This window comes from Suncus etruscus, chromosome 15, assembly GCF_024139225.1.
Source record: "Suncus etruscus isolate mSunEtr1 chromosome 15, mSunEtr1.pri.cur, whole genome shotgun sequence".
NCBI lineage: Eukaryota > Metazoa > Chordata > Mammalia > Eulipotyphla > Soricidae > Suncus > Suncus etruscus.
The window spans coordinates 91,854,541-91,876,158 of NC_064862.1; the positions used below are offsets into that span (position 1 = coordinate 91,854,541).

General features: G+C 64.8%; 3 protein-coding genes across 6 annotated transcripts; 2 read left to right on the plus strand and 1 right to left on the minus strand.

Moving 5' to 3' along the window:
* The first annotated feature begins 1,024 nt into the window (after positions 1–1,024).
* CERS1 (ceramide synthase 1) lies at positions 1,025–8,000 on the plus strand. The gene is made up of 7 exons (XM_049788496.1): positions 1,025–1,252; positions 2,833–2,992; positions 4,242–4,422; positions 5,728–5,889; positions 6,558–6,705; positions 6,794–6,906; positions 7,955–8,000. Exons 1-7 carry the CDS (start codon positions 1,025–1,027, stop codon positions 7,995–7,997), a joined length of 1,035 nt encoding a protein of 344 aa, XP_049644453.1. The 3' UTR covers positions 7,998–8,000.
* On the plus strand, positions 7,994–9,518 carry GDF1 (growth differentiation factor 1). The gene is made up of 2 exons (XM_049788492.1): positions 7,994–8,440; positions 8,679–9,518. Exons 1-2 carry the CDS (start codon positions 8,140–8,142, stop codon positions 9,482–9,484), a joined length of 1,107 nt encoding a protein of 368 aa, XP_049644449.1. The 5' UTR covers positions 7,994–8,139; the 3' UTR covers positions 9,485–9,518.
* A 165-nt stretch (positions 9,519–9,683) lies between these two features.
* On the minus strand, positions 9,684–20,191 carry UPF1 (UPF1 RNA helicase and ATPase). Of its 4 annotated transcripts, none has more exons than XM_049788473.1 (19): positions 19,950–20,191; positions 16,266–16,408; positions 15,882–15,971; positions 15,066–15,414; positions 14,802–14,963; positions 14,525–14,609; positions 14,260–14,358; positions 13,695–14,082; positions 13,442–13,606; positions 13,228–13,342; positions 12,988–13,131; positions 12,646–12,859; positions 12,408–12,525; positions 12,150–12,306; positions 11,913–12,055; positions 11,563–11,819; positions 11,315–11,476; positions 10,882–11,222; positions 9,684–10,804 (listed from the first exon to the last, which is right to left on the minus strand). In XM_049788473.1, exons 1-18 carry the CDS (start codon positions 20,151–20,153, stop codon positions 10,885–10,887), a joined length of 3,333 nt encoding a protein of 1,110 aa, XP_049644430.1. In that variant the 5' UTR covers positions 20,154–20,191; the 3' UTR covers positions 9,684–10,804; positions 10,882–10,884. The 4 variants fall into 4 exon arrangements, with proteins under 4 accessions (XP_049644430.1, XP_049644429.1, XP_049644428.1 ...); XM_049788472.1 differs by having other exon boundaries at positions 13,695–14,106; XM_049788471.1 differs by having other exon boundaries at positions 14,492–14,609.
* Positions 20,192–21,618: the final 1,427 nt, after the last annotated feature.

Sequence of the window (21,618 nt, forward strand, 5' to 3'; positions counted from 1 at the left end):
CTCCAGCCCCACCAGGAGTAATTTCTGAGCGTTGCAGGGTGTGGCCAAGAACTAAAACAAACAAGCAAACAAAAGTGTAATCAGTACTGCTGGAAGGACCTTTGCGTTGCACGCAGCCGACCGGGGGTCAATCTCCAGCATCCCATAGGGTCTCCTGAGCATTGCCAGGGGTGACCCTGGAGCACAGAGCCACGAGTAACCCTTGAACAAGGCTGAACGTGGCCCCCAAACGAACAAAAAACAGAAGTGGAGTCTGGATATACTGGAAGGGGGAAGCCCGCCTGCACAGGGCTGATCCAGGTTCTGTCTCCAGCACTCCACGGGGTCCCTGGAGCACCGTCAGGAGTAATTAATCCCTGAGCACCATGGGGGAGGGAGACGGGGCCCACATTCCAGACCTGAATTGAGGATGTCCTGGGCAGGGAGGGGGTAATGCCAAGGGGCTCAGGAGGTGTGTGGATGCACCTGGGTGTGACCCTTCCTGGAAGGCACCCAGGGGGCCCCGGAGAGCAGGGAGGTGAATGCAGAGAGCCAAGGAGCGGAGCCTGGGCAGCGGCTGCGTAAGGAAGGCCAGCCGGACACGGCGGAGGGGCCGGGTGCGTGTTTGTGTGTGTGCCAGCGAGGGGAGGCCACCCCTGCGCTCGGGGGGGCGACGAAGCGCCGATCTGGGGTTGGCTCCCACTTGCGCCAAGGCCAGAGTCCTCCTCCCTTGCGCCCCTGGGTTCCCATTTGCGCCCCTGGACGATGCTCACGCAGCGGATGCCCGCAGAACCCACGCGACAGGCGGTGGCGACAGACACAGGGTCGCCTTGTCAGACGCCTCTGTGGCTGCGGGATCCCCACTCGGGAGCGCACCCCGGTTTCTGGAGCGCGCTGGGCCAGCTGGGGGGGTCCCCGCAGCTCCCCCCGAACCCCGCAGGGGTGGAGCCTGCGCCGGCCCCGCCCCGGCCCGCCGGCCCGCGCGCCCCCGGCCCGGCTGCGCTGCTCCGCGCTGCGGTGACGCGGGTGCGAGCTGGCGGGCGGCATGGCGGCGGCGGCGGCGGGACCCGAGCCGATGCCCAGCTTCGCGCAGCTGCTCCGGCGGGGCTGGGGCAGCGCGGTGGCGGCGGCGCGGGGCGCGGGGGCCGGCGGGGACCGGGGCTGGGGCCTGGCCGAGCACGCGCACCTGGCGCCGGCCGAGCTGCTGCTGCTGGCCCTGTGCGCCCTGGGCTGGACCGCGCTGCGCTCCGTGGCCACCGCGCGCCTCTTTCGGGTCAGTTTTGGGGGGCCCTGGCTGGGGGGCGCAGGGCCAGGCCGAGCCCGCAGATCCGGGGTGCTGCCTGGGGAGGGAGGCCCGGCCCAGCCCGGCTGCGCCCCCGGAGCTGCACTGCGCCTGCAGCGCGCTGGAGAGGTGGGAGGGAGGCGCCGCCCCGGGGAGGGTGGCGGTGACCGTGGGCTGACATTGGCGCCCGGATGCGGATGGATGCGCTCCCGGGGGAGGCTCGCCCCCGGAGGGACAGGGGAAGGGGCCGGGATCCCCCCTCCGCTGGGCCGGGCACCCCGCACCACCCCCCTAGTCTGGTTACGCAGCCTCCTGCCCGGCTGGAGCTGGCCCAGGGGGGTCCTGGGACCCGGGAACAAAGGGGCCTTTCTGCCCCTGGCGGCGGGGAGGCCTCGGGGTGTTGTCCGGCTGCCTGTCCCCGCCCCCATTTCCACCGGGGTGATGGGGGACCCCGGCCAAGGGCTCTCCTGGCCCCCCAAGGTGGGGGCGGCGGCGAGGTCATGCGCCCGGGCCCTGGGAATCCTCCTCGGGGCGCGCCTCCCTCCCCAGCCGGGCGGGCTGAGGGGTCCAGGCCTCCCCCAACTCATCCATCTCCTTGGCAGCCGCCCCGTTGCCAGGGGTTACCGGCTCCCGGGCCGTCTCCAAGGCAACGCAGTCAGTGCTTCAGGCCCCTCAGCCCTGGGTGGGGAGAGCGGAAGACGCACCCGAATCCTCGCCTGACCCCAGGCCCCGCCCCCAGGACGCCTGGTCCCCAAATTATGCCCCCCCAGGCCTCCCTCCCTCCTTGTGACCTCCTTTCCCTGCGCCCCTCGCACCTTCCCTAGCTCCCCCTACCTCGCTGTGAGTCTCTGATTCCTCCTCTCCATGGGGAGCACGGGGACCCCCCCTGACCTCTTCCTGCCCCCCAAGTGTCCCCACATTTCTCTTCAAGTGTTCGGCCATTCCATGCTACTGGCTTCTCTCTCTCTCTCTCTCTCTCTCTCTCTCTCTCTCTCTCTCTCTCTCTCTCTCTCTCTCTCTCTCTCTCTCTCGGCCACACCCGGCGGTGCTCAGTTATTCCTGGCAGGTTCAGGGGACCATATGGGATGCCGGGGATCAAACCTGGGTCAGCTGCATGCAAGGCAAACGCCCTCCCCACTGTGCTATCGCTACAGCCCCTCCTCTATTTATTGGTTTGTTTTTTAGTTTTGGGGGCTCAGTCCTGGCAGGCTCCAGGGACCCTTTGGGATGCCGGGGATTGAACCGGGTTTGCCACAGGCTTGGCAAGCGTCATCCCCGCCTTCCCATGGCTCCAGCCCAGCTCTGGATCCTCTTGACCCCCTTTCTCCACCCTGAGGTGCTCCCACTTCCTCTGTGACCCCCTCCCAGCTGTCCTGGTCTGTTTGCCTCCAGCCTATCCTGGTCTGCAGGCCCCCCTCAGCGCGGCAGGACAGCTGGGCCCTAAATATAGCCCGGCAGGCGCCTCTCGGCTCTGGTTACGCTCCGAACATGGAGTGGGGGTGGGCCAGCCCGGAGTGCGTGAGGTGGCCGGGGTCCCCTCCCCAGCTCCCGGTGGTCCCTGTCGCCCGCAGCCCCTGGCGCAGCGCTGCAGCCTGGCACCCAAGGATGCGGCGAAGCTGCCTGAGAGCGCCTGGAAGTTTCTCTTCTACCTGGGTGCCTGGAGCTACAGCGCCCACCTGCTCCTCAACACCGACTACCCCTTCTTCCACGACCCGCCCTCCACCTTCTCTGGTAGCCACGACTGACCGCCGGGGTGTGGGCTGAGCTGGGCAGGGAGTGGGGGGCCAGGACCATGTGGTTTGGGGCTGCACTGGGGTGTGGGGTGTCGGGCTCAGGTGCCAGGGGCAGTTTCTGATGGGCAGGACCCACTTCTAGATTGTGTTTGGTGGCTTCTCTCATAGGGCTAGCCACTGAGTCCCCGCCTCTCCTGAAGGGTGTGTGTGTTTGGGGTGGATGGGGGGGTACCGTGCCAACATCCCTAAGGGCCACGGAGTCTGGCTGAGCTCATGGCTGGGTATCAGGTGTAGCGGGAGCCAGGGCATTGGAAGGATGCTGGTCTGGAAGCAAACGCTGGCACAGGAAATAATCCCCACTTGGTTAAGGGGATCAGACAAGTTCAGGAACTCCCCAGGCGAGCCTCAGCTCCTAAGAAGCAGATAGCTCAGTGGTGGAAAACCAAATTCGCAAACCCTCTTTCCCTGAGGTCCACGGTCTTTATCAGCGAGCACCTCAGGATGGAGATCAGGTAGGGTAAGGAAGCAATCTAAAGGATGCTTCCGGAGCAGTAGCACAGTAGAAGGGCATTTGCCTTGCATGTGGTCAACCCAGGAGGGACCCAGGTTCAAACCCCAGCATTCCATAGGGTCTCCTGAGCCTGCTAGGAGTGATTTCTGAATGCAGAGCCAGGAATAACCCTTGAGTGCTGCTGGGTGTGGCCTTAAAACAAGCAAAGAAAAAATAAAAAACAGAGGATGCTTCTATCCAATAAGTGACAAGCACCAGCCAAAAAGAATTATTCTGAATAGAGTGAAGACCAGTTATTCAAACAGGCAGGGACACTCCAGAGCTATATGTCGGGCGGAAGGATTGGCTGGAGGCAGTGGGGTGAGGGCAGGTATTGGGGGTAGGTAGGAGGGGATGGAACCCAGGACTTCATGGGCAAAGCCAGGAGCCAGGACTCTGGACTGGGGTGGGGTGCCGGGGCGCAGGGACTGGGAAGGCCTGAGCACAGCTGGGATTGGGGGTGTTAGAAGCAAGACAGATGGGGCTATGGTGAGTGAGTGTCGGGACCTGGCTGGTGGATGTGGGGACCACAGGCAGCAATGGGAACTCAGTGAGGTAAGGACCTGGGGCGCAGTGTTTCTTCTCCCCACATCTGTAGCTGATCTGAAGGGGGCTTGGAGAAGGGGCACAGGGAGAGACTCGGGACCCTGAGGTCCAGGCCCTGCATGCCTGACCAACTTTGGGGGTATCTCCGCAGACTGGAAGTCAGGCATGGCAGTGCCCAGGGACATCGCGGCTGCCTACCTGCTGCAGAGCGGCTTCTACGGCCACTCCATCTACGCCACCCTCTACATGGACACATGGCGCCGAGACTCGGCTGTCATGCTGCTGCACCACGTGGTCACGCTGCTGCTTCTCGTGTCCTCCTACGCCTTCCGGTGGGTGAGCGCTGTGGGGGGCAGAGTGGCACACCCACGATGCCCAAGGCCAACAGCGTGTGTGTGCAACTGCGGTTCAGGGCACATTGGGGCTCCAATGCAGCATCCAGGGCGCCCAGTGACAGACAGTGCCTCCCTCCGGCCTCACTTGGACAGCCGGCCCCTCTCTTTGTCTCTGTCCACCCACCCCTGGTGGCCCGGCCCTGCTAGACGCTGCTGTGGAACCTGACATGCATCCCCTGCCTCTCCCACCCTCATCTCCACCTTTCCAGGGGTGCAGTGCTGGGTCTCAGGAGCACGCGCCCCCCTGGACCTCCTGGACTCGGGGGTCCCATCACTGTCAGCTCGGAGGGGAAGTTTCTAGCATGGAATTTCTTGCTGTGGGCTCTAACACGAAGGACCTTGGGGGCCACTTTAGTGAAACTTGGGGCACTGGATGTGCTCTAGGCCACAAGGTCATTCTGGCTGCCTGCCCAGTGGTCGTGCTGTCCTGGGCTGGACTTTCAGTACCCATAAGGTTCTCCATGTTCTAGGCAGCACTGATGCCTGAGCACTGGTGGATATTGCCCTAAAAACAAAAAAAACAGGGCCAGAGAGACAGAACAGGCTTAAAAGGCACTTGGCTAGCATACAGGTGACCCAAACTGAACCTGGCATCAGAAGGACTCCCTGTGCACAGCTGGTGCCCCCCACCCTCCAATAAACAAAACTGAAGGAAAGACTTAACAGTGAGAACCACTGGGCAGGAGGAGCAGTAGCAAAGCAGGGAAGGTGCCCGCCTTGCACACAGCCGACTCAGGTCCCCGGCATCCCATCGGGTCCCCCAAGTACCGTCAGGAATGATTCCTGAGCATCGCCCATGTGGCCCCCAAAGAACAACAAATTAAAAAAAGGAAAAGAGGGGCTGGAGCGATGGGGAAGGCGTTTGCCTTGCACGCGGCCGACCCAGCTGGATCTTGGCATTCCATACTGTCCCCCAAAGCACCACCAGGGGAGATTTCTGAGCGCAGAGCGCCACCGGTGTGACCCAACTCGCCCAAAATAAAAGAATAAAAAATCAAAAAGGAAACGTGAGAACTACCAAGAGGGAAAATTTGGCAGATGAAGATTAGGGGGTAGTTCGGGGGGCAGGAGCAGGTCCCCAGAGAGACCAGGGAGTGGTTCGGGCTGCAGTTCTGACCTGGGCCTGAGGGAAGCAGCGTGCTGTGGTCAGGGTCCGGTCGGGGCAGGGGGCGGTCCGAGGGCTGGCCGGGCACCCAGGCCAGGCCCAGGCCCTGCGGACAGGACCGGGGTGCCTCCCTCCAGGTACCACAACGTGGGCATCCTCGTGCTATTCCTGCATGACATCTGCGACGTGCAGCTCGAGTTCACCAAGCTCAACGTCTACTTCAAGTCCAGGGGCGGCGCGGCCCGCCGGGTGCACGCGCTGCTGGCCGACCTGGGCTGCCTGAGCTTCGGCCTCAGCTGGTGCGTCTGGGGGTCCCTGTGCACGAGGGGCGGGGCCTTGCTCCCATGGGCGGGGTCTGAGGAGGTGGGCGGGGCCTAGGTGCTTGTGGCGGGCCTTGTACTTGCCTGGCTTTAGTGGGGCCATGCCTGTATATGGGAATGTCCTGGTGGGCGTGGCCTGGGCGGGACTGTGCCGTTGGTGGGCGGGGCCAGTCCTGTCAGGGGCGGGGCTTGTGGAATGACAGGACTGGAGGAAAAGGCAAAATGGCCAGGCAGGGGAGACCTGTGCGAGAGGAGGATGACCCAGTATGGAAGCATGTGGGCTGGTGGGATAGGACCTGGCCTGTCAGGGAAGGGGCGGCTCTAAGGCAAGAGGAGGGCGGAGTCTGGGGAGATGGGCGTGGCCAGACAAAGCTAGATGAGTGAGGTGGACAGGGGGAGTGGGCGTGGCCATCCAGGAGAAGGTGGGGCGAGCGTGGTGGGTGGGGCCTAGCGGGGCTGGGAGTTGGGGAGTGGGCGGGGCCCGCTGACAGCAGGTGTCAGGGCCTGGAGGTACAAGGGGACCCCTTTGGGGAACAGGTAATGCTGGAAGGACAATATAGACCTGGTCACGGATGGCCAGCATGGACCAGGCGGGTGGGGGGCCCAGAGGGGTGAGTGGCACCTCACATCCCTCCTCCGCCCCCCAGGTTTTGGTTCCGCCTCTACTGGTTCCCGCTCAAGGTGTTGTACGCCACGAGCCACTGCAGCCTGCGCGCGGTGCCCGACATCCCCTTCTACTTCTTCTTCAACGCGCTGCTGCTCCTGCTCACCTTCATGAACCTCTATTGGTTCCTGGTGAGGGGCCCCGGGGCTCTTTAGGGGGTCAGGGCCCGGGGTGTCGCCGCGCACCGCCCTCACCCGTGCTCTGTCCCGACCCCCACAGTACATCGTGGCCTTTGCCACCAAGGTGCTGACGGGCCAGATGAGTGAGCTGAAGGACGTCCGCGAGTACGACACGGCCGAAGGCCCTCCCAGCCCCAAGCCCAGCAAGGCCGAGTGAGTGTGGGCCTGGGGCCTTCCCTGCGCCCCTTCCTTCTGGTGGCTCTTTGGCGCTCATGCTGGTCTGGGTGGGTCCTGTCCCCGCCATAGAAGTGGGTGGAGCTGGGAGAGCCGAGATGGGCCATCCTGGGGGTCCCGCTGGGGACCCAGTTTCCTTCATCTAGGCAGGCTGAGCCCAGCCTGGGCCTGGGGGTGTTAGGGACACTGGCTCAGTTCAGGGACCTAGAAATGAGGGAACCAGAAGGAGGTTTTCTTCCTGGGGCTCCTGGGTCCCCGACGTCGCCCAGGTGGTAGGCAAAGACGTTTTGGGGATGCCGGAGCTTGAGAGGCAGAGGCAGGCGGGGGCGGGCGTCTCTGATTGAACCTGGGGAGGGTGGTTCGCGGGAAGCTGTGAGCTCCAGGCTGGAGCCCTGAGAAGAATGGGGCCAGACTTCCAAAGATCTAAAAGGTTCCCAGAGGGGGGCCGGGAAGGTGACTACTCCGAGGGCTGGAGCGCAGGCTCCGTGGTCCCCTCAGCAGCCCCCTCCTCCGTGGGACCCCAAAACCAAACGGACTCCCTGGTGAGATTCTCAGGGAGTGAGTTTGCCTTGTACCCAGCACTGGAGCGATAGCGCAGCGGGGAGGGTGTTTGCTTCGTTTGTGCCAATCCGGGTTCGATATCCGGCGTTCCCTGAGCACCGCTGGGTGTGACCCAAAACTAAAACTAAAACCCAAATCCATCTCTTAACCCCAGAAACCATCTCACCTCTGCCCAGTGTGGGGGTGTGAGAACTGGGTGCTCGGCTTGCTGACCCCCCATCATGGTCCCGGGCCACAGACGGGGGAGAGGGAGACTGGCCTGGGAAGGCCCTGGGTGAAGGCTGGACGCATAGCGGGGCCTCTGCCATCTGGCTGTGCGGGTGGCCTGGAAGAGCCCGGAGGAGGGGCAGGGCCGAGGGTCCCCCGCGGGGTCTGCGGGGCCGGCGGGCGCCAGAGGGGGGAAGGGGCGCTGGCGACGTGTGAGAACGGGGCGGGCTCACCTGGGGTGTCTCGTCTCGGCCCGCAGGGCGCCCCTGAGGAACGGTTTCCTGAAGGACAAGCTCCTCTGAGCGGAGCCCTTCCCCGACACCCCACGACCCCGGCACGCCGCGCCCAGCTCCGCCCTCCCCCGATCCGGGCCCGCCCCCCGCGCCCAGGCCGGGGGTCCCCGCGGGGCCCGGCACTCCGCCCGCCCGTCCGCCGCCTGCGAGGATGCGCCCGCCCCGCCGCGCCCTCCTCGCCGTCCTCGCCGTCCTGCAGGCGCTGCTGCCCACCGCGCCCACCTCGGCCCGCGCCCCCGCGCCCTCGGGCTCCGCCGCCGCCGCCCTGCTCCGGGCTCTGGGACTGCACGAGGCGCCCCGCGGCGCGCCCACCTCGCGGCCCGTGCCCCCGCTCATGTGGCGCCTCTTCCGCCGCCGGGACCCCCGGGAGACCGGAGCGGGCCCGGTGCGGCCGTGCCACGTGGAGGAGCTGGGGGTCCCCGGGAACATCGTGCGCCACGTCCAGGCCCGTGGTGAGTGCGGCTGGGCCCGGGAGCCGGGGTGGGCGCGCGCAGATCCAACGCGCGCCGAGCCCTGCGGGGCTTGGGCACCTTTGGCACGCTGGGGGGCTCCGCTCCGCCCGCCCAGCCGGTCCCTTCGCCGGTCCCCGCTGAGCCCCGGGGCCCCTGGAGAGCCAGCTCACCCTGCGCCCCCAGTGCGCCCCTGCCCGGCCCCTGGCGCACCGCGCTTCTCATGCCCTCCTGTCCCCAGGTGCGCCCGCCAGGATCCCCGCCGTCGCCGTCGCCGCGGGCCAGTGCCCTGAGTGGACCGTGGCCTTCGACCTCTCGGTGGTGGACGCCGAGGAGCGCGCGAGCCGGGCGCGCCTGGAGCTGCGCTTCGCCGGGGCGGCCGGGGCGGGCGGCTGGGAGCTGAGCGTGGCGCGGGCGGCCGAGGCGGCCGAGGCGTTGGGCGCTGCGGGACCGCCGCTGCTCGGCCAGGCGGTGTCGGACCCGGGGTCGCCGGTGCGCGCCGAACTGCTGGGCTTGGCCTGGGCGCGCAACGCCTCGGTGCCGCGCCGCCTCCGCCTGGTGCTGGCGCTGCGCCCGCGGGTGGCCGGGACCTGCGCGCGTCTGGCCGAGGCGTCGCTGCTGCTGGTGACCCTGGACCCCCGCCTGTGCCACCCGCTGGCGCGGCCCCGGCGCCAGAGCGAGACCCCGGCCTCGGCCTGGGCGGGCGGCGGGCCCGGCGGGGACGCGTGCCGGGCGCGGCGGCTCTACGTGAGCTTCCGCGAGGTGGGCTGGCACCGCTGGGTGATCGCGCCGCGCGGCTTCCTGGCCAACTACTGCCAGGGCCAGTGCGCGCTGCCCGCCGCGCTGCCGGGGCCCGCGGGCCCGCCCGCGCTCAACCACGCGGTGCTCCGCGCGCTGCTGCATCGGGCAGCGCCCGGCGCCCACGACCTCCCGTGCTGCGTGCCCGCGCGCCTCTCGCCCATCTCCGTCCTTTTCTTCGACAACAGCGACAACGTTGTGCTGCGGAACTACGAGGACATGGTGGTGGACGAGTGCGGCTGCCGCTGATGCTGGCCCCTAATAAAGAGCGCGACGTGGCCCAGCCGGTCTGCAGTGTCTTCTTTCCAGGGAGGGATGGGGGAATGCCCCGGCCACCACCCCATACAGGGGATGGAGGAGGTGGGGTGGAGAGGTGCTGCCACCTCCCACCCATCCACCAGCCCCCCCCCCCAGTGCCACGCAAGCAGCCCAGTGCCCAGGCCAGAGCTGTTTATTAAGATTTTATTGGTGACAAAGGAGCTTAAAAACAAAAGTGACCAGAATCAGAAGATCCGTCGCGTGGACAGACGCCCTCGGTGGGCACGGGGCAGGCAGGACCACGCAGGCCAGGCAAAGCATTCTGAGGAATGGACCGGGGTGCGGGGTTCAACCCACCCGCAGTGTGTTCCTTCCACGTGTGCAGCTGGGGGTAGGGGCGCTGCGGGGGAGCCCCCACCCGGGGTGGCCGGGGAGGTGCGTGAGCTCTGCTGGCCGTGGTAGCAGGGCCAAGGCCGGCCGTGGCGTCTGCTCACAAGCCGGTTCCAGCGCTGTGGCCGGGGAGCTGGTGCGGGCGGTGGCTCCGGGGCTGCGTGCTCAGACCCTCCGGCAGCTGATTCCTCCAAAGGTCGGTGAGGGAAGGACCGCCCCGGCCGCTAAGTCCAGCAAGGAGGCCATCGGTGGCCCCCTGGACGCCTTCCTCAGGCGCCAGTTTGCACTTCGTTTCTGGAAGCTTCTCGCAATCTCCCAGGTCCACTGCTAAGATTTGAGACAAACTCAAGAAGGCAGAGTTTTCAGTACTCCTTTGAAAGAATGTTTAAAAAAAAAAAAAACAGAAAAATAACCCCGAAACACCGTATTTTCTTTAAATGAAACCCTCTTAGAACACAGGCAGCGTGGGGGGCCGGGTCTGCCCAGCATGGCCTCAGGGGGCCCGCCGCCAGCCAGCCTGCAGGGTCCGCTCCAGAGGCGATGTTCCCTGCCAAAGCGGAGCCCTCCGGTGGAGAAACAGAAACAAACGGGAAAGGCTGCTCGGCCCACGGCCTCCCTCTGCCCGGCAGGACCGGGGCGCTGCCACAGGGTCTCCTGAGCGCTGGTGGCTGCTCTGCGCGGCCTCACTCCCGCCGACTCTTGGCCACGTGGCCGAGGTGCTGTGTCTCCTCTGTCCTCCTCCTCTTCCTCTTTTTCCTCCTCCTCCTCCTCCTCTCTCCTCTCGGGCTCCTCCCTCCTACGGCTCCCAGCGGGGCTTCGGTTTTAGCAGTGGAAAACAGGTATCCATTGAGTTTTATTTTTTATTACCCAGAATAAGATGCTGCTGGACTAAGCCACATAGCTTAGCTTTTCCGCTGCCACCTGTAGGGTGGGAGGGGTACGTCAGTGGGGTTGGGATGGGGGAGCCCAGGTCCAGATGCCAGAGGTCCCACACGCACCTGCTAGTACTGGGACAGCCCCGTGACGCCCCCATGCTGGTAGGCCCGCTCGCCCTGGTACGTGGAGTCCTGCGACAGCGCCACGTCGATCTGGGACTTGAACTCGTCACCGAGGTAGCTGTCCTGGGACAGTTCGGGCTGCGACAGGCCGGGCTGGCTCATCTGCGACGGCTGGCTCATGGCCATGTAGGCCTGCGTCAGCGCGCCCTGCGAGAAGGCCTGCGATGCTGCATCCTGGCTGGCCTGGCTGCTGGGCAGCGTGGCGGGGCTGGGCCCCGGGAGGCCAAAGCGGTGTTTCTGGCGGCCCCCGCGGCCCGTCTTGCCTTTGGGGGCTCCCCGGCCTGCAAGACAGGGGTGGGTGGGGTACCCTGTGAGGGGACGAAGTGGGGCGGGGCAGGGCGGGACAGGACAGAGGCTGGGCGGGTGCACCCACCTGCAGCGGGCCCGTTGGCCTGGCCAAAGTAGCCGGGTGGTGGCAGGGGTGGCATGACCAGGTTGAAGGGGATCGGGATGTTCATGGCTGCCACGTGACTGGGGCCAGCGCTGATCATGCCAATCTGGTCGTGCGTCTGGAAGTACATGTTGGAAGGCCGGCCTGGGGACCGGGAAGGGGGTCACTGTGGGCGCCCACAGGCACTCCCCAAGTCCCTGGGTGCACCCTCTGCCCTGCCCGGGCCTCACCCTGGCTGCTGCGATCATACACGGAGCCCGGGATGATGGCCTCGCGGGCATCGTACATGGCTGTGGTCATGAAGCGGGCACCCGGGTTGATGGTGTTGACCAGCTTGCGAGGTTTGCTGAACTGCATGAGGCTCTCGCGCAGGTTGTTGAGGGGCCCCTCGACCAGCACCTTCTGCTCCTTGTAGTAGTTCAGCAGGTGGTTCCACAGCGGCTGCTTTGACAGGGCCTTGGGGTTGCCCACGATGATCACCCCATACCTGATGCAGGCGGAGGGGGAGGCGCGGCCGTGTCAGTGGGGCCAGGCAGGGCTGGGCCGGGGTGGGGGCTGGCTGGAAGGAGAGCGGCCCTACCGAGCACGGGTCAGTGCCACGTTGAGGCGCCGCGGGTCATTGAGGAAGCCGATGCCCTGGTGCTCGTTGGCGCGGACACACGACAGGATGATGAAATCCTTCTCCCGGCCCTGGAATGCGTCCACGCTGGCAATCTCCACCTCCTGTGAGTGGGTATGGGGGTGGGCGGTGAGAACCACAAGTCCATGGGAGAGGGACCCCGCTGCGTGCCCGAGAGCCGTGCCCGCAAGTTGGCACCTGGTAGAGCTTGGTGTGCAGGGAGCCGCTGAACTGCATGTACTGCACCAGGTAGGAGCGCTGGCCCTCGTAGGGCGTGATGATGCCAATCTGGTCCGGCTTGGCGCCCGCCTTGAGCAGCTTTGTGGTGATCTTCTCCACGTTGGCCGCCTCTGTCCTGCAGCCACACACACCACACAGGCACTCAGCTCAGCCCCGTGGCTACCGGTTCCCTGGGGAGTTTGGGGTGGGGGTGGAGGGCGCCACCCCAGGCCTCACCGGTTGAGGTAGGAGGTGCCTGAGCTGGCGATCTCCTCCTGGCCCTGGGTCACATAGAAGAACATGGGCTTGTCGGGCTGTGGCCACTGGAAGTCGAAGCCCTTCTTGACGCGGTCAGCTGTGTGCAGAGGGCAGGGGGGTAGGGTGGGCATCAGGGTAGGTGCAGTGCGGAACCGGAGCCTTGCCGCTTGTCCCCAGCCCCACCCCCCTGGTGTCTGTCCCGGGGCCCAGATCTCACCGGCCGTGACGCCGTTCTGCAGGGAGCCCTCGTAGAAGATGTTGGAGGGGAAGGCGCTGAGGGCCGGGTGCATGCGGTACTGCACCTGCAGCCGGATGGGCCGAATGCCCAGCACCACCAGGCGTTCGAACAGGGACTGCGACAGCCCCGCCTTGGCCGCCTTCTTGCACATCACCACTGGGCCCAGCTGGCAGTGGTCGCCCACCAGGATGAGCTGGGAGGGGGACGGATGTGGGACAGGTCAAAAGGGCTGGGGTCCAAACACCACCACCCACACGCACACACACACCTCCCGCACACACACACTTCCCCCGGGTGCCGGCTTGAGTCGCCCCAGCCCACCTGCTTGGCGCCCAGGACCACAGGCACCATACACTCGGGCTCGGTGGCCTGCGTGCTCTCATCGATGAGGATGGAGCGGAACTGCATCTTGGCCAGCCGGGGGTCGCCTGCACCCACGCATGTGCAGCAGATGACGTCTGCATTCTGCAGAAGGAGAGAGGAGGGAGAGCGAGCAGGGTCACAGGCCACCAACCCAAACTGAACTGGTTCCCGTCCCAACCCTGTCCCGCGTGGTCTCACCATGAGCAGCTCACGTTCAGCTGTGCGCTTCAGGGCCCTGTACCGCTTCTCGTCAGCTGACGACAGCTCGCCTGTCTCATCCTTGAGCTGCTGCAGCTTCTGCAGCTCCGGCATACTGGGGAGGGAATACATAGGGAACTGGCTTGAGCTAACATCGCCCTGCCTTGTCCCACCCTGCAGCAGCCCCATCACCCCTGGTCCAGCCAGCGCCCACCTGTCCATGTTGCGGATCTGGTTGTGCAGCGCCAGGAAGGACACGGGCGAGTCAATGGCCTCGCGGCTCTTGGCGCAAAGCCGCACCACCTTCAGCCCCGTCTGGTGGATCTTCTCCGTCAGCTGGTCCACCGCGATGTTGCTGGGCGCGCACACGAGCACAGGCCTGCCAGGGGTGGGTACGGTCGGGGCATCAGTGGGGTGGCCGGACCTGTCCACCAAGCTAGGTGCCCGCATCCCGCACCCAGCCCTACCCGTTGCCCTGCCGGGCCAGGTGGTACACGATGGTGGCCGAGGTGACGGTCTTGCCCGTGCCGGGCGGGCCCTGGATGAGGCTCAGCGGCCGCTGCAGCACCGTCTTCACCGCGTAGACCTGCGAGTGGTTAAGGTCGGGCAGCCCCTGGGCCGTGAAGCGCTTGGGCAGCTGGCACTTAACGATCACGTCCTCCACCTCATGGCCCAGCAACTTGTGGTAGATGTAGCCCGACACGGACGTCTCGTCCACGGCGAAGGTCTTGAGCGCACTCTGCATGCGGTCGAAGGACGTGGACTTCCACACGAAGTCCACCTGGAAGTTGTGCGTCACCTCCACGGGCGCACCCACGCTGCTTCGCAGCTCGATGGCAATCTCGTCACCATAGTCTGCGGCCCGAGTCAAGTCCTGGCCTGGTCTGTCAGCGGCAGCGCCCACCCGGCCTGCCCACCCGGCTCCCCAGCACGCACACGCGCTCGCACCACACACCCCTCCCCCCCCCCCCCGGGACACCAGCCAGGCTCCCTTGCACACATGGCCCCCCACCCCTTCTGCCCCAAGGATACTGTCCGGGACCTTGATGACATGGCCGATGCCCTTCCACAGGGGCGCCAGGTCACCCTTGTAGCGCAGGCAGATCTCGTCACCCTGCATGAGCCGCATGTCTGCGGGGACACGGGGAGGCGGGGCGTGGGCGGCGGGTGGGGAGCCCCCGGCCCGGCCCACCAAGGCGCGACGCGCGGGGAGACTAGGGCGGTGGCTACTATGGTTCACAAGTAGGTCAAAACTGAAAATCACCTCGTAACCAAATTATGACTAAATCCTCATTACCAGAGTCAGTCTTGGGCAAAGTGAAGTAGGCGATTCTCTTCTTGTTAAGGCCCAGGTCCCACCTGACTGTGATGTTATCTTGAGTCTGGCCACATGGAAAACAAGAGCTTGTCAGTCGGTTGGGAGGTGGGGGGGGGGGCGGACATGGGGCCGGGAGGGCAGGGTCGTGGTTCTGCGGGGCCTGCGGAGGAAGCGGGCAGGCGGGCAGGCGGGCGGGCGGGAGCGAGGCTGCAGCCTGCGGATGAGAGAGGCGGGGAAGTGGCCGGGCAGGCATCACCTGGGACTCCTTGAGCTTCTTGTCGTAGTCGGCCTCGAGCTTGACGAGGGGCCCGAAGATGTTCTGGTACTGGTAGGCGTCCTCGTAGCGCAGGAGCACGTGCTGTGGCTCCTCGTCCACGCCCGGCTTCTCCAAGTCCTCTAGGGTGGCGCAAGGGTTCTCCTGCAAGTGAGAGACCAGGAGTCAGGCCCAGGCCCCGCAGCAACCCCACGGCTCCCACCTCTCACGCTGTCCCACATCTCCCCCCCCCCCGCCCCCCCGCACCTTCCACAGCTCCTCCAGCTTGTTGATCTGCTGCGCCGTGATCTGGCGTGCGCGCAGCTGCTCCTGCTCCGATGGGATCTTGACGAGCCATGACAGGAAGCAGCGGTCCTGGATGAGCGGCTGCCATTGCGAGCTGTCCCAGTTGATGTCCTTGAGGCTGCTCTGGCTGGCGCAGGGCTGACGGCACAGCAGCACCACCACCGAGTCGGCCTTGGCGGGGATGAAGCCCAGCAGGAAGACGTTGCGACAACCACAGTTGTAGCACTCGAGCACCGTCTCACCCAAAGGCCCGTCCTTGTGCAGCGTCACCTCCTTGCACTTGGCCCGCACCAGGTGGTTCACGATGTGGCTGTGGCGGCAGCGGGCACGAGTCAACCTCGGCCCTGGGAGGAGCCCCAGGATGGCCCAAGGCCACAGACACAGCCCCCCAACTCGGCCCCCGCCCGCAGGTGAAGGCGGATGAGATGAGGGCCCGGCTGCCTGAGAAGCCATGGAACTGGGAGGGGTCCAGGCCAGGCAGCTGCCAGGACCGTACTCCCCCATGCAGCGCCCGTCATCAGGGCAAATGGCAGTGCCAGGACTCGCAGGAAAACATCAATAAAACCCCCAAGGGAGCCCCCTGCCCCCCCATGGAAAGAACCACAGAATGGATGGGGTAAACACAGGCGGCCCGAGCCTGGTCCCATCTGGTTTGTGTTAGTGGGGGGTGAGGGGGACAGACTGGAGGGATGGTGAGGGGTATTCGGAAGGCCCCACCAGCTGAAGTGCCCCCGTGCCCGCCCTGTGATCCACAAACCCATGTTCCCGTGTCCCCACCTGCCGGATGTGTTTCCACGGCCGTTGCAGAACCACTTCTTGCTGGTGTTGCAGTAAACCACGCACGCTGGGTCATGGATGCCGCAGTAGCTGTGGGAGCCCAGAGCGGCCGTCAGGGAGGTGCAGGGGGTGCGGTCTGGGGGACGGTGGGGGGGCACGCGCTCTGGTTCTAATTTAGCAGCATGTAAAATTCTTTCCACTTATAATATTTTTCAGTTTTTCATTAAACACACACAGGCCCAAACTATCGTGCGACCAAATCCAATCAGGCACGGATGGGAGGAACTGGGGGGAGGGCAGGAGGTGGGGGCCCCCCCATGGGCGGTCTGGGATCAGTAGCCTGGCGCAGCTGTGGCCAGCAGAGGGCGCCGGGCACCCACCCACCTGCAGGCATGCAAAGGCAGGTCCTTGGTATAGTAGGCGTCCTCTTCGTCCTCCTCGAAGTTGAGCTCGGCCAGCAGCTGGCTGGTCTTGGCCACGTTCTCGTCCACCGCCCCATTCTGCAGGATGCCCTCAGGGCCTCCGACCTGCATGCAGAGGGGCACAGGCGGGGCTGCAGCAGAGGCAGGGATCCCCCCACTCACCTTTCTCCTCACCCTCACTGCCTTGGGGCCCCAGGACACCTCGACAGGCCAGGGATACCACTCTCAGCCAGGGAGCCCCTCTGGGTTCTGGGGCGGGAATGGACCCACACTGGCCCCAGTTCCCTGTCCTGCCGGGACACTCAGGTAGGCCAGGGAGTTAGTGAGAAGGAGTGGGCCGCACCCCAACACCCACCTGCACTGTCACAGCTCACCCAAAGCACACAGCACACTCAAGTCCCACGTGCTCACACAACACTCAACCAATTCAGACACTTCCACACACGCATAACCAGCGCCCCAACACCACAGGCCACAGGCCCCACACGGATAAGCCAGGGGTCACCCCCCACTGGGCTGGGTCTGTCAGGTGCAAAGGGGAGCCCGCAGAGTGGGGGTCAGGGTCCCCGAAGTGGCACCCGGGCCCATCTCTATGGGAGGATTCTCAGGCAGTCGGTCCTACCCCATTCTCAATGTGATACCCCAAGAACCCCTGAGAACCTGCCACTAGGCAGCGCCCCCCACAGTCCTGCTCACAAAGCACCCAGGCCCCACAATGATCCGGGGAGGAAGCAGCCAGAACAACTGAGGCCCTTTTGTTTACTTCAAGAAGTAGATGAGGGCCGGAGAGCACAGTGGGGAGGGCACTGGCCTTGCCCGCGGCCAAACCGAGTTAGATCCCCAGCATCCCACAGGGTCCCTGAGCCAGCTAGGAGTAACTCCTGAGCACCTCTGGGTATGCCTCCCCCACAAAATAAAAGGACCAGAGCAGTAAGACTGTGGGGAAGCCTTGAAAATGGCTACCCCAGATTCGATCCCAGGAATTCCTCAGGGTTCCCAGAGCAGCCCCAGGAGTAATCCCTGAGCAGAGTCAGAAATATTCCCTGGCCCCAAAACCAAACCAAATAAGAAGGGAGCCTTCTGTCCTGGGCCAACAGGACAGCGGGAGGCGCTGGCCTCACTCACAGCCCACCTGGACGCCATCAATTGCTAGTGGAACCAGGAGTCGGCCGAGTCTGACCAGGTGTGGCCCAACAAATAACCCCTATCGAGGCAACTTTGGGGGGCTGGAGCAATAGCACAGTGGTAGGGCTTTTGCCTTGCATGTGACCAACCCAGGATGGACCCAGGTTTGATCACCAGCATCCCATATGGTTCCCCTGAGCCTGCCAGGAGTGATTTCTGAGCACAGAGCCAGGAGTAACCCCTGAACGCTGCCGAGTGTGACCCCAAAGTCAAAAAAAAAAAAAAAGTATCTGTGGGGCAGGTCACTTTTTCATCAGATAAGTTTAGTGGGTCCTGGTTCTGTCCACAAACTCCCATCTGGGCCAGGCATCTGGGAAAGAGGGGTGCTAGATGACAGTAACCCCAAAGTTTCAGCACTGCAACCAGACCTCAGAACTCAGAAGAGGGGGCCGGGAAGGTGGCGCTGGAGATAAGGTGTCTGCCTTGTAAGCGCTACCAAGGAACGGACCGCGGTTCGATCCCCCGGCGTCCCATATGGTCCCCCCAAGCCAGGGGCGATTTCTGAGCACATAGCCAGGAGTAACCCCTGAGCGTCAAACGGGTGTGGCCCAAAAACCAAAAAAAAAAAAAAATCCCCGAAAAAAAAAGAACTCAGAAGAGGCACAAACGGCTCTGAAACTGACCCAGCAAACCCCCACCCAAGCCTGAAAAAATGAGGAGGGCCAAGAGCACATACGGAAGATGGAGCTGCCTTGGTACCTCATATAGCCCACCCAGCCCTGACTGGGCCCCAACACTCCAAAAATTGGCCCCAGCTTCCCATCGCCACCAGGTGCCCTCCCAAAACAGGCCAGGAGGGTTTTTATGACTGAAACTCAACTACAATCATGTATGTAACCAGGGTGCTTAAAATAAGGGGGGGGGGGGCCGGAGAGATAGCATGGAGGTCATCGGTTCGAATCCCAGCATCCCATATGGTCCCCCGTGCCTACCAGGAGCAATTTCTGAGCCTGGAGCCAGGAATAACCCCTGAGCACTGCCGGGTATGACCCAAAAACCACAAAAAAATAAAATAAAGGGGGGGGGGGAAAGAACACTTAAAAAAAAATAAAAAAGAGGCCGGGAGGGAGTCCCAGTCAGCAGAGCATCTCTGGGAAGTCCTCAGGACTCTTGCCACATGAAAGTGGTCTCTCCCACAAAAACCCAAGGCAGCCCCAGTGTCCAGTTTGTGTAGCCCCAACCTCAGAAACCAATCTGGGGAGCCTTTGGGTCTGGGGGCAACAAGCTGTCCCCACATGAGGCCCTGGGCATCCAACATTGCAGCTACATCCCTTGGTTCAGGGATCAGCAGAGAACGGAGCAGGGAACAGCCCCTAGGACAAAGTCAGGTAGAGAAGGGGGGCTGTGGGGTACCCAGAGAAAGCACCTGCCACAGGCCACAGGCCCCAGTCAGGCCTCCCTGCCTATGCCCCTGGCCCAGCTCCCTGGCTAGGGTGAACCACACTTCTTGCCCATCCATGCCCGCTGGGCCCAGCCTCCGACTCACAGTCCAGACACCTAAAGTGTGTTTACATATTTACAGGTGCGGCTCTTCCAGCCTCTGGGAAGGGGGGTGGGCTCCAAGGCAAAGCACAGGACTTGCAAGAGAGTCCCGGGTTCCACCCCAGCAGCAGCAAACAAGCCTAGGACACCAACTACCCAGCTAGGCCCAGACGCCCCAGCTGGTGGGCAGCCAGCAGCCCCCAACAAGGCCCCCCCTCCAAAAAAAAAAAAAAAAAAAAAAGAACCTCGCATGGCAGGGTCAGATGAGTAAAGTGCTTGTCGAGGAGGCTAAGAGCCGGCCCAGGTGGGTGGTTTGCCCACGGGCATGAGTCAAACTAGCTCCCCCACCAGTCCCCGCACCCTTGGGGAGGAAGGGGGGGCTGGGTCCTCACACTGGGGGGGGGAGAGAGAGAGAGAGAGAGAGAGAGAGAGAGAGAGAGAGAGAGAGAGAGAGAGAGAGAGAGAGAGAGAGGAGGCTGGAAAGAAGGGCAGAGAGGGGCAGGCCTGAGGATGCAAGCAGCCGTGTTCCCTCCTGCCGGGCCCCCTCACAGCCAGGTGTGGCCAGGGTGGGGGCGCCCACCTCCAGCTCCAAAGCCCAGGCGGGCCAGGCCGGGCCGGGCCGGGCCTGGGCTTACATAATGCGCCGGGTTTCAGCAACAGGCAACGCGGCGAGGACAACAGAAACCCAAACACAACAGCACGACTCGGCACGGCCAGACAGACCCCACAGCCCGGGACCAGGGCAGGGGGCCCGCGAGCGCCCGAGGCCGGCGGGCGGGCCGGGGAGGGCCGCGGGGCGGGTCCGGCCGGGGCGCACCTGGGCGCGCCGGCGGGCGGCGGAAGTGGCGGCGGGAGGGCGGCTCGCCCGGAAGCGGCCGAGACCGAGACCGAGGCCTGGGCCGGGCCCGGACCCGGACCCGGGGCGCGATCTCCAGGCGCCGGAGCCGCGATCGGGGTGCGGGGAAGCGGCCCGGCTCACCTGCGCGTCGAGCTGCCCGGCCGCGCCCGCGGCGCCCGCTCCGCCCGCGCCGGGGCCCCCGGGCGGCGTCTGCGTCTGGCTGGGGAGCGTGAAGTCGGTGAACTCGAACTCGGAGCCCTGCGTGTCGGCGCCCAGCAGCTCGGCCTCCTCCGTGTCCAGGAAGGTGAGCGTCTGCGAGCTGGGCCCGTACGCCTCCACGCTCATGCCGCCGCGCGCCCGGGCCGCAGCCCGCCCCGCCCCGCCCGCCGACGTCTAGGCCCCGCTGCGAGCGCGGGAGCCGCCGCGACCGCCGCCCGAGCCGCTGTCGCTCTCGCCGCCGCCGCCGCCGCCGCGATCGCCGCCGCTCTCGCTCTGCTCTCGCCGCCGCCGCCGCCGCCGCCGCCGCCGTCGTGGTCGGCGTCGACGTCGGCGTGCGCGTGCGCGTAAGACGCCGTCGCCGTCGCCGCCGCCGCCGCCGCCGCCGCGCAGGCGCGCGCGCTCCCCGCCGCCGGTCCCGCCCCCGGCCGGCCGGAGGGACGCGCGGACTCGCAGCGCGCAGGCGCGAGGGGCGGGGCCGCCAACCGCCAACCGCCAACCGCCGCCGCGGCGCACAGCGGCTGCGCGAGCGGAGAAGAGGCGAAGGCCCGGGCCCGCCCAACCGCTGCTCGTGGGCGGCCGGGCGCGGGCGGCCCTGGGATGGGATGGGATGGGATGGGATGGGAAGGGAAGGGAAGGGAAGGGAACGCGCCTGGTCCCCAGCCGTCAGCAGCCTCCGGCATCCTCCGGCATCCCCGGGCATCCCCGACTCCCCCTGTGGGAGTCCCCTGCATCCATGTACTCTCCTATATCCCAGGGACCCCATCGAGCTCCCTGTATCCATCTGTGCTTTCTTCTGTTCTTTTTTGGTTTGCCAGAAATCGCTCCTGGCAGGCTCGGGGACCCTATGGAAGGCCGGATTCGAACCATTGTCCTCCTGCATGCAAGGCAGACGCCTTACCTCCATGCTATCTCTCCTGCCCATCTTTTCCTTTTCTTCTTTTTCTTTTTGGTTTTTGGGTCACACTCGGCATTGCTCAGGGGTGACTCCTGGCTATCTGCTCAGAAATAGCTCCTGGCAGGCACAAGGGACCCTATGGGACACCGGGATTCGAACCAACCACCTCTGGTCCTGGATCGGCTGCTTGCAAGGCAAACGCCGCTGTGCTATCTCTCTGGGCCCTTCCTTTTCTTTCTTTATTTTTGCTTTTTTTTGGGGCCACACCCAGTGACGCTCAGGGGTTCCTCCTGGCTCTGCACTCAGAAGTCGCTCCTGGCTTGGGGGACCAAATGGGACGCCGGGGGATCGAACCACGGTTTCTCCTAGGCTAGCACACACAAGACAGACGCCTAACAGATTGTGCCACCACTCCAGCCCCCCCTCCTGTGCTTTCTGTATCATCCCTCCCCTCTATCACCTTGTACCCCCTGCATCAATCCACATGCCACACTGCATGGCTCTTTGAGGGTCCTGAGTCTCCCCAGAGGACCCCTACGTTCCATGTGTCAAATGGGCGCCTAGCACACTCAGGAGGCCCAACCGACTGGAGCCAGGGTAGTCTCTGGTTTGGACAGGATCTTGAAACCCCAGACGCAGCCCCAGGGCCTTCCTAAGCAGTTCAGCCCAGCTCTGCAGTAAAGTGCCTGCTGAAGT